This window comes from Xenopus laevis, chromosome 7L (genome assembly GCF_017654675.1).
Source record: "Xenopus laevis strain J_2021 chromosome 7L, Xenopus_laevis_v10.1, whole genome shotgun sequence".
Taxonomy (NCBI): Eukaryota; Metazoa; Chordata; class Amphibia; order Anura; family Pipidae; genus Xenopus; species Xenopus laevis.
Window position 1 is genome coordinate 108,051,005 of NC_054383.1, and position 11,037 is coordinate 108,062,041.

Consider the following 11,037-nt stretch of genomic DNA (forward strand, 5'->3'; position numbering starts at 1 on the left):
AAAGTCAATCATATTGTTATTAGTAATAGTTTGCCTTTCATGATTTATGCAAAAAAATCGCAAAATAATGTTTTGTTATCTGCCTTTAGTTTTACCCAAATGAGACCTGAATATTGTGTTGATGATCATATTCTGCAAACTACAGTATAGTCAGTTGTACAGCTCCGCATCATGAACAGGCAATGAAACAATGTGTGGGTTTTTATAATATGGTTTTTGTTTCAAATGTCTTATTTTTGATACTCTCTGTAGACCTAGTTCAAATAAGATGATCTTCAAATAAATAATAATTGGTTAGGCTTATTCATGTTCACTCTGTCTAAAGAGACTTAGAGGTAAAAATATTGAGTGGAAGAACATGCGACATTTGATGCTGCTTTAACAACACTTCTTATGTGAGTTTTGACATTGATCTTGTCAGCTAATAAATAATACAAATTATACTAGTGAAAGGATGAACATGATGGCCAGTATTTCAGCCTTAGTGTTTCTTTGTATTTAATACATAATACAAAGAATAGTATTGTATAGTATTGATTTACAAAAATGTTTTATAAATCAAGAAACAGTCGTCTCCCTAACACTGGTTTATTTCATGTTAAGGACTTCCATTAGCCAGAGTTGGAATTTAGGAAAAGGAACTGTAATTTCATGGAATATTAAAACCCCCAGGATGCACAAAAAATGCACTCCTATATTGTGAAGCATGCCTTGAGTGAGACTGGGAACAATGTTAATGTTTCCTGTGGAGCATGAACTGGGATAATAAGAACTGTGTCAGATTAAATACTTTGAACACTGTGAAGGCAGACTCAATGTTAAACCACCGTAGACTTTGGGTTGGAATAATGCATATGGTATTTGAAAATAATTTTTGTACCACTTTGTGTGAATGCATAGATTGTGTGCTACAGTGGTTTTGTGTCAATTGTGTTGTTTGTTTCTCAATACTATGCCTAGAAGCTCTCTTTTCTGGGCACATTTTCTGAAACAGTTTTTCAACTTCCCTACCATCACTTTGCCCGAGAATGGTTTTTGTGAATCTTATCGGAGATCTTCTCTGTTATTAATGTAGACTCACTTTTCTGTAAATGTTGAAGCTGATGTGCCTTTGTCTAGATCAGTGCTGTCCAACTTCTGTGGTACAGAGGGCCGGAATTTTTCTGGCCTACATGGCGGAAGGCCAATAGTGGAAGCCAGTATTGACCACTCCCTGTTTTTAAACCACACCCACTTGAAACCACACCCATGTTACCACAAGACCATATCCATACTAATTGTGGTAGCACACCAAAAAACAAATGGTTGGTGCTCACTGCAGGGATTTCACTCATCACTCATATGTGAAAAAAGGTAAGGAAGTTTAGGACAAGCAGAGTATGGCACACACAGGGAGCATAGGGAAAGCAGAGTATGGTACACAAAGGCAGAGTACGGCACACCCAGCGAGCATAGGACAGGCAGAGTACTACACACCCAGGGAGCATGGGGCAGGCAGAGTATGGCACACACAGGTAGCATGGGGCAGACAGAGTATGGCACACACAGGCAGAGTAAGACATGCAAAATATAGCACACACAGGGAGCATAGGGCAGGCAGAGTAAGGTACATACAGGGAGCAAAGAGCAGACATCGTATAGCCTGGAGATCCTACTAAATTTTCAGCCCCCAGGTGTCTACATAGAAAGAATAAGGAACTTGGCATCATATGGCGTGTAAAACAGTCTGAGGAATATATTCATTTTGATTACATTTGCTATACCAAACCAGGAAAGGTTCAGCTTGTTCCAGTTATCAAGATCTTTACTGAACTGTTGCAAGAAAGGTTAAGGAGGTATGTTTCTATCAAGTTTTTAGGAACCAGAACCCCTAGATATTTAAAATGAGATTGTGACCACATAAATGCAACATTTTCTTTGAGACAGGCAAGGGTGCCTAGTTTCCAGTTAAAATGCCTGTATGTTTCAAATTTGTCTAGTTCTGCTAGTTATCTAGTTTCTGCAATTAAATGATAGATGTGAGTAGGGTTGCCATCTGGCCGGTATTTTACTGGCCTGGCCGGTAAAAATGATGTCTGAGCCCAATGTTATTAATAGGGAAAAAAGATAAATATATAGGAAGGCCGGTATTTTTTTCCAGAAAAGGTGGCAACCCTAGTTGTGAGATGTACAATAGTATGTCATTATTGACTTATTGAGTTTTATATTCAGTGCCAGTCTGCCAGCTAATGATATTTCCTGGATGCTGGGATTGTTGTGTATGGCTATGGATACTGTAAGTGCTCCATCATCAGCACTCATAGTAACAGCGATAGGGGCACTTAATGTCTAGTTTTTAATTAATGATAGCCTAAAGACTATTGCATTAGAATTCTACACTCTGGCTTGGATTCCTATTTACATCCACTTGAAATTCTTTATTAGCTTGTTTATATAATAAGGTTGTACCTTATCACTTACAACACTGTACAGAAAAGAAGAACATTTGATTTTGTCACCCGGCTGACCCATAATTACAGTATCTGAAAGGACAGTATAAATAACAATTATTAATACTGGTAAAATATCCACTGTTCAACCATTCCAGATCAATCACAGTTGCCAGGCTCAAGCTTTTCAAAGCATTGTACACTAAAGGATTTTTTGAAGATATGGCTGAGACTTGGCATCAGTTCAGCAGTCATATAAAGTGATGCTTCACACTCTGGGGCAAATTCACTAAGGCGCGAAGCGCCAAACGCTAGCGTTAATTCGCTAGCGTTTGGCATTTTCGCTACTGCGCAAATTCACTAACGAACGCTGGCGTAGTTTCGTTAGTGTTACTTCGCAACCTTATGCCAGGCGAATCTTCGCTAGCGACGAAACTATGCAAATTCACTAACTTGCGCAGTGTACTGAACGCTACCTTTTACGCTAGACTTCCTTCGCCACCTCAGACCTGGCGAAGCGCAATAGTGTAGATAGGGATTTTTTCAAAAAAAGTCAAAAATTTTTCTAAGTCCCAAAAAACGCTGGCGTGTTTTCTACATGATGGCTGATAGGCTGAAAAAGATCGAGAATTTTTTGGGGCTCCCCTTCCTCCCCCCTACTTTTCCTGACTCATGGCAACTTACCTAGACGTGTAGGGCAAAATAAAATTTTTATTTGCAGATTTGAAGGTTTTCTAGGCATTTGTAGTGCAGATACGTGTTCCTCCATTGAAATTTGAATTTCGCGCCGTATGCAAATTAGCCTTCGCTAGCGTAACTTCGCTTTATATAGCGAAACAACGCTAGCGCAACTCCGCAACCTTACGCTACCCCTGTGCGCAACTTCGGATTTTAGTGAATTTGCGAAGCGCTGGCGAAACTACGCCTGGCGAAGTGCGGCGAAGTGCGGCGAAGTTGCGCCTGGCACAACTTCGCATCTTAGAGAATTTGCCCCTCTGTGAACTCAGATGAACTCTCTCACTGCCTCACAGTAGTAGAATTTGACACTAGTATTACAAATGATAAGAACATTTTTCTACAAATCTACCCAATATATAAATGTTGGCTGTGTAGGAGTAATTTGTATGTCCCCAGACTTAATGGGAAAATGAGAGTTTAAACCCACAAGTTTTTGTTTTTAGGCCTTGTTTTTAGTGTAGAATGAAGTGAACACCATCAATTTTAAAAAGGCATTTACAGCATTTGTTGCAAAGTTGAATTCTTATTGGCTCTTTTTCATCCTTATCACCCTGAACTCTTTGGCTCTTCCATTATATGCTAGTGTTGGGGAAGGGTAGGGTAATGCCTCATATTGAAATAAAAATATTTTAAAAATGTATCATTGCCATGTCATCCTCCTGACCACTTTGTATGCAGATCTTTCCATTTTAGTCCTCTGCAGGTGGGTAGCAAAACACCCAGAATCACTTATTCACTTCAGTGGCAGTTGCCTGGACTTGCAGAAGAAGGGTAAATTAACTTCACAGAAGACCCAGCCCGCCTCCAATGATTCTCCTTGGTCTACCTCTGACCCACCCTAGATCTGCCCCCATTGACCCCCAGCTCCACCCTAGCCCCACCCCCTCGTCATGTTGCTAGGCATCATAAAAACCATGTCTGGTTGCCAGGATTATGGTAAACCTTCATTGCTTGGAGAAGTTGGCAAAAGAATGCAATTTTTCTTCCTCCACTTACCTCTCGAAGCGAATAACTTCTGCAATTACATCAGAGGCATTGACTTCAGTGAAGTATGGTAAACTGGGATCTAGTTCTCAAAACTAGAATAGTGGCAACAGAGTTTTTATGGATTCGAAAACTTGTAGAACATAAATGATATTATTATTATTATTGTATAATAATTGTTAGTGTTTCAGTTTACAAGTAAGGAATAATTAGAAAAAGTTTCCCCCCCCCTATTTATAATAAAATCCTCCTTAATTCTTTCACCCCAGCTTTTTTCATTGCCAGGGGTCTCTGTGGTCTTAGCAGTGGCGTAACTATCGGGGGAGCAGGGGGTGCCAGGGCCATGGCCCGCCCCCCTAGTTACGTTGCTGGGTCTTAGCAAACGCTCTGTATTATATTTTTAATGGAGCGTCATCCAGAAGTGACAAGTACAGTATAATTTTAAATCAGTAGAAGAGCTCTACAGGAAGATTTATGAAGAGCAAAAATGTCATCCTCCAAAAAAGCCCCAGTATATTTTCAGATGATATATAACAGCTCTCATTACAGCAAGTAAAATAGTTCTACCAGTCAAATACCATTGTGCGAGGAAGAGTTTTTATTAAGTGTTTATAATAAGAATTAGAAAGTCTTAATTTTTTACTGAAATGTGTTGATAGTAGCACAGTTAAAATAAACTAAATGTACTGGATAAATTTTTATAATTAACTTTCCCCAAGAGGTTTGGGTTAAAGACTGTCATGCCTGATAAAAAAAGGTTCAGTCCACTAATCCCAAAGGGAATCATTTCTTCTTTAGTTTTCTTGCGTATCCAGATTATTTGCTTGCAACATGTGATGGTTCATTCAAAATTACAGCACAAATCGCCATGTTCTTACATACAATACAGCATTTCCTACCAGAATTACATCTTAATTGTGTACATGAATGACGTCACATAGAGCATGCAGCATTAATAATGGCATTTGTATCTAATTCACATGTCAAAGTCCATGTGTAGCTTTTAATACAACCCACCAGGAGAACCCTAAAAATTTTCACCAAGCCCATGCTATAGGTAATTTCAAGGTTCCCTAGACTCAATATATGCACTTGTATGTAATTCATAAAAGCAGGCTGAGGGTGCATTTTCAATCAAGGCAAGGTGCTAAACAGCATATATGGACACATTTACCTTCCTAGAGTTATATTCAATCAGTTTTGTGTCCATAATCTCTTTTTGCACTTGCATTTGTAAATTAGTTTTATGGTCTTTTTTGCTGACTGCTGCTCTTCATAATACAGGCTTCTAGGGCAGTCATTTTATGTATCATTTTCATGTTTTTAAACATTCTAAATAACAAAGTTACTGTTATAATGTCTGTTCTGGAACACTTTTGATGTGAGTTGAGAAAATTCAGGAATGGTATGGACCAATCCAAGTGCATCATACACTACAGTTTATAATGTATATTTAGGTGTCCTGCATCACTACATAGTACATTTACACTTTGCATTGTGCTCCACTTTATTTGCAACATTGTACTCACAGAGAAAGATGCCAGAGCCAGCAATGCAGAATACCCCAGCCAAAGTCTAAGGACAATTTATGTCACTTGGTCAAAGTTAAAAATTATCTTAATTGGTTCTTCTCTTACCTCTAAAATGCCATTTAGTTATGTGATACTCAGGGTAACCAGAAACATCACCAGTGCAGTTTCCCATAGCACAGATGAAATTATTATTTAACTTGATGTAAACTGATCACAACTACTTGATAATGGGTTACTACTGATTATTTAACTTGATGTAAACTGATCACAACTACATGATAATGGGTTACTACTGATAACAGCAGTGCTTCAATGTAACGATGCTAAAATGTACTCCTCCTCTTCTTCTTTCACATCTCTTTCCCGGAGAAATCTAGTTTCGTATTATGGGTTTGAATGTCACATATGTAATATAACACACAAATATGTATTATTCACCCCATTTATAACTTTGACATTTATCCAACATCACTAACTGCCTCTTATCTAAATAATGTTAAGCACCCAGTCTAGTGCATCTTTAAGCACATGGACTGTCACTGTCAGGCTCACTTTGAAGGCATATTAAAGATCCTTAGCAAACACGTGTATAAGAGCACAGCTGTGATACTTCTGTTCCTCAGGCTTTTGCATACACCACAATGATTTGGTATCAAGCCCAATTTAATTCCATCTTGCTATAGAGTTGCCCTTTCTGCCATTGCTGCTGGCTATTCTGCAATCCTCCAAATTTTTGTAATCTTCTTGACCTACAAACTAAAACACTAGCTTTCTGCCCTGAATTGGGCTTGCATTTCCCTATACAAGTGTACAAAATGAATTCCTTTAATGACACCTGTTTATGAAATAAACATAATTCAGTATATAAATTTACAAATTCACTGCTGTAAGAGCACCTTTAGTGCTCATTTACAGAGCAGAGGATTTGAGACTGGAAAGCAACAAAGAGGTGAAACTGAAGAACTATGGAAGCTGAATAGAAGCTGTCGCATAGACCCAATCTGAATAAGGTCATGCATCTCAATAATAGATTTAGCAAATTAAACCTTCTATAAAGTCATGACACATCTTTTGGCACAAAGATAATCTGCATAATTGTGCACAGAGACCCTTTATTTCAGTTGGTTGCAGTGACCCTTTCTTTTCATTTCAAGCCTATACGAAGTCCTACAAGAGCATATCTTGATCCCAGGAAACTCAGATTGAATGTTGACAGTTGATTGTCCAAACTTCTACTGCAGACTGTTTGAGGAGCAATATGAAGAATGTTCTATTAGGGCTCACTTTCTAAAGGAGGGAAGTAGCAAAATGCAAAAATAAAAACCTGACACAAAAATGTTTTTGCCCGCAATTCATTTAGCTCTGTCTTTGCAGCACATGTCCCTGTCATGTTCAACTCATGTTTACAGTCCGTGATTTTCCACCAAGCAGCATTAAAAGGTATAGTACAAGAATTGGAAATGATAAGGAAGAACTAGAAGTTGATTCCACAGGTTACGTCCTATAAAGTGGATCTGAATTCCTTAAACCTATATAATTAAACACATTTTGCACATAATATCATAAAGTCTTGGGCCTTACATATAATCACATATGACAGACAATGAAATGTACAGTAAAACTACAATCAGTATAATATTAAAGACTGATCATTTCTTCGTATCTTATTTATTTCTGGTCTCAGAATAATAATGTAGACCTTGGGTAAAAATATACATGCCAATAATCCACTGCTTGAAGACAAAATGGCAAATATTTCCACTGCCACCATGTACTTCCCTGTGGTGCTGAGGTAGGCTGGGATGAAGGAGATCCAAACAGCTCCAAATATCAACATACTAAAGGTGATCAGTTTGGCCTCATTGAAGCTGCCTGGCAACTTTCTTGCCAAATAAGCAACTACAAAACATAAAGCAGATAAAAATCCCATATATCCCATTGTACATGAATAACCTGTTGGCGATCCTTTGTTACATTCCACAATAATGGTGCCCATCTTAGATTTATTGTCTTGGTATTCAAAAGGAGGAGAGTGTGCAAGCCACCCAGCACATATAATCACTTGTATAGCTGTGCACACAAGCACCAGGGTGTTAGTTACTCCAGAATTCAACCACATTCCCCTGTTGCTCCTTGGCTGGGTGAGGTTGAAGGCGATCACCACCATCATTGTCTTTCCCAAGATACATGAAATGCACATGACAAAACTGATCCCAAATATAAATTGCCTAAGGATACAGGTTATAGTAATGGGACGACCAATGAACATTAAAGCACACAGAAAACAGAAAAACAGAGAAACCAAAAGGATGTAACTGAGATTGCGGTTATTCGCTTTCACAACTGGAGTATCAGAATTCTTTAAGAAGATAAACAGTATGATTAAGGGAAGGAGAGATCCCAGAATCGCAAGAGCAGCCAAACTGCCACCTATGATCTCTTCATATGACAGAAACTCCAGTGTTCTTTTCCTGCAGCCATCATGTATTTTATTTGTCCACATATCTTTAGGGCATTTCATACAGCTTGTGGAATCTGAGAAAACGAGGAAAAAAAAACATGTTTTATATAGTGCAGTTTTAATAATGAAATGAAAAATGTATTCATTGTTTTGGGTTACAATATCATGTTTGTGGTGCCAACATTATGGGACCCATTCATTACGTTCGAGTGAAGGAATAGAAGAAAAAAAACCTTCAAATTTCGAAGTGTTTTTTTGGCTACTTCGACCATCGAATGGGCTACTTCGACCTTCGACTTTGAATCGTACGATTCAAACTAAAAATCGTTAGACTATTCAACCATTTCATAGTCGAAGTACTGTCTCTTTAAGAATAAAACTTCGACCCCCTAGTTCGCCACCTAAAAGCTACCGAACTCAATGTTAGCCTATGGGGAAGGTCCCCATAGGCTTGGCTAACTTTTTTTGGTCGAAGGATAATCCTTCGATCGTTGGATTAAAATCCTTCGATCGCTGGATTAAAATCCTTTGAATATTCGAAGTCGAACGATTTTCATTCCCCAGTCGAATATTGAGGGTTAATTAACCCTCAATATTCGACCCTTGATGCATCTGCCCCCAAGGGTGTTGTTTATTAAAGGTTGAGTTTTTTAAAAAAAATCAATTTATTTTAATAATAAATGTCGAATATTTCAACATATATCATGCCCCAAATCTGCTAAAATCCAAAAATGCTCCAGCTAAAAACCATCGAGGTCATGTAGAAGTCAATGGCAGAGGTCCCTTTAACCATTTGAAGATGTTTTTTGCCTTCATGATTTTATTCTTTTTACGATTTGCGCTCGAAAACTCGATAAAATTGAGTATTTGAGGTTTTTAGCCTATAAACTTGATTCAAGGTACTCAAGTTTTTTTCCCCAATTGCAGTTTGGGTTTTTTCAGAAATAAGCAAACATTTAAGTTGAGGTAGAAAAAACCTCACAAATGTAACCATCGATTAATAACCCCCTATATGTTAATGATTTTAAAACATTATCAAAACAAATGCAGTAGTTTCTGTTGGGTGTTTCTGTACCTGTTTCATTGCTAAACTCATCTCCTGAGCATAAGATACAGTCAAAACAGCAGGCAGGCTGTCCTTTCCTTTGAGCCTTTCTGTATCCTGGAGGGCAGCTCTCACTGCATATGGATTTTGGAATCTAAAAGTGAATCCTGTTTTGTTTTACAGCCTACTGATAGAAACCCTTTAGGCTAAGGGGTTACAAGGGTTAATAATGAAAACAATACTTTAGCAATAATTCATTTTTTTCTGAGTTTAAAAAAGTTTTTTCTAGCTAAGAATGCAGGCCAAAGGCTCATGGTACATGGAGCATTTCCCATTGCCTATAAACGAAAATCGAATACAGACAGAGCTCCTAAAATGGAAAAATAGTGCTGGAGAAAACACCACTTGCGCTATGATCCTAAAACTCAATACTGTTTTAGCACGTTTCTAAATTAACATTAGTTTGGAACATATTTAATAATGGTGCTGTAGGGTACAAATCTACAGCCCCCTAAAAGGGATACTGTCATGGCTAAAAACATTTTTTTTCAAAATGAATTGGTTAATAGTGCTGCTCCAGCAGAATTCTGCGCTGAAAACCATTTCTCAAAAGAGCAAACAGATTTTTTTATATTCAATTTTGAAATCTGACATGGGGCTAGACATATTGTCAATTTCCCAGCTGCCCCAAGTCATGTGACTTGTGCTCTGATAAACTTCAATCACTCTTTACTGCTGTACTGCAAGTTGGGGTGATATCACCCCCTCCCTTTTCCCCCACAACAGCCAAACAAAAGAACAATGGGAAGGTAACCAGATAACAGCTCTCTAACACAAGATAACAGCTGCCTGATAGATCTAAGAACAGCACTCAATAGTAAAAACCCCTGTCCCACTGAGACACATTCAGTTACTGTACATTGAGAAGGAAAAACGGCAGCCTGCCAGATAGCATTTCTCTCCTAAAGTGCAGGCACAAGTCAGATGACCAGGGGCAGCTGGGAAATTGACAAAAAGTCTAGCCCCATGTCAGATTTCCAAATTGAATATAAAAAACATCTGTTTGGGTCTGTTGTAGCTTGTACCTCTGAAGTAGGTAATAGGTGGTAATAGATAATTCTGCAGGAGTTGAGACATAAAAATGTTTTGGTTCTCTTTGTCCTCTACTTTTCAACAATGTTAAATTGAGTTTAGCCAAAAATAGATTGGCTTACATGTTAAGGGAGGAATTAAATCCATGGTCATGTCCTAAAATGCCCCATGATTGTGCTTTAAAATGTGCAATTTGGTACATTAGTCTGCGAGGGCAAGGTTATACACACATACACATTTACAAAAATAAAAAACTACTTTAGTTGGACTATGGTTGGATGAATATGTTACCTCTTTAAATTTGTGATTCCATTTAATATTACTTTTGTTGATTATCAGTTGTTGTCCTGGAGGAGAAAATGGGAAGAAGCTGCCAACCTGAGTAAGGGTAATAGGTCTATTGGATGTCACCAAATTCATGATATCAAATTGTCCTATGGGTCCTTCATTTGCAGAATAAAATTCTTTTCTGTTTTTTGTTTGTAGATGAATATTTTTGAGGTACTGGCTAAGCTAGGAAAATTTTACCAAATATTGTTACAATATGCAAAAACATCTAAAAGTTAATTATGAAAAATACCAATATGGCATTCATATTAAAACATTTTATGGAAATGATTATGTTAGTAGCACAAATATAAAAAGTACAATGTAAAGGGCTACAACTTAGGGGCCTATTGACTGCCCCGAACATGTGGCTTTCCATTATTTCAAGAATCGTTGAGATTCATTACGTGTAAAAACGAAAAAGAAACT

The 11,037-nt window shown here is 37.8% G+C and overlaps 1 protein-coding gene across 1 annotated transcript; it reads right to left on the reverse strand.

The window, feature by feature from the left end:
- Window positions 1-7,310: 7,310 nt before the first annotated feature.
- On the reverse strand, window positions 7,311-10,701 carry LOC108695873 (vomeronasal type-2 receptor 26). Its single transcript, XM_018224825.1, has 3 exons — window positions 10,573-10,701; window positions 9,220-9,343; window positions 7,311-8,218 (listed from the first exon to the last, which is right to left on the reverse strand). Exons 1-3 carry the CDS (start codon window positions 10,699-10,701, stop codon window positions 7,311-7,313), a joined length of 1,161 nt encoding a protein of 386 aa, XP_018080314.1.
- Between the last annotated feature and the right edge of the window lie 336 nt (window positions 10,702-11,037).

What these genes read in the sequence shown, in the direction of transcription:
- LOC108695873 (XM_018224825.1), bottom strand. Translation starts at nt 10,701, where the DNA reads ATGAATTTGGTGACATCCAATAGACCTATTACCCTTACTCAGGTTGGC. An exon ending in GGAATCACAAATTTAAAGAG is followed by an intron (nt 9,344 to 10,572) that starts GTAACATATTCA and finishes ATTCACTTTTAG; the next exon opens with ATTCCAAAATCCATATGCAG. An exon ending in TGAGTTTAGCAATGAAACAG is followed by an intron (nt 8,219 to 9,219) that starts GTACAGAAACAC and finishes TCGTTTTCTCAG; the next exon opens with ATTCCACAAGCTGTATGAAA.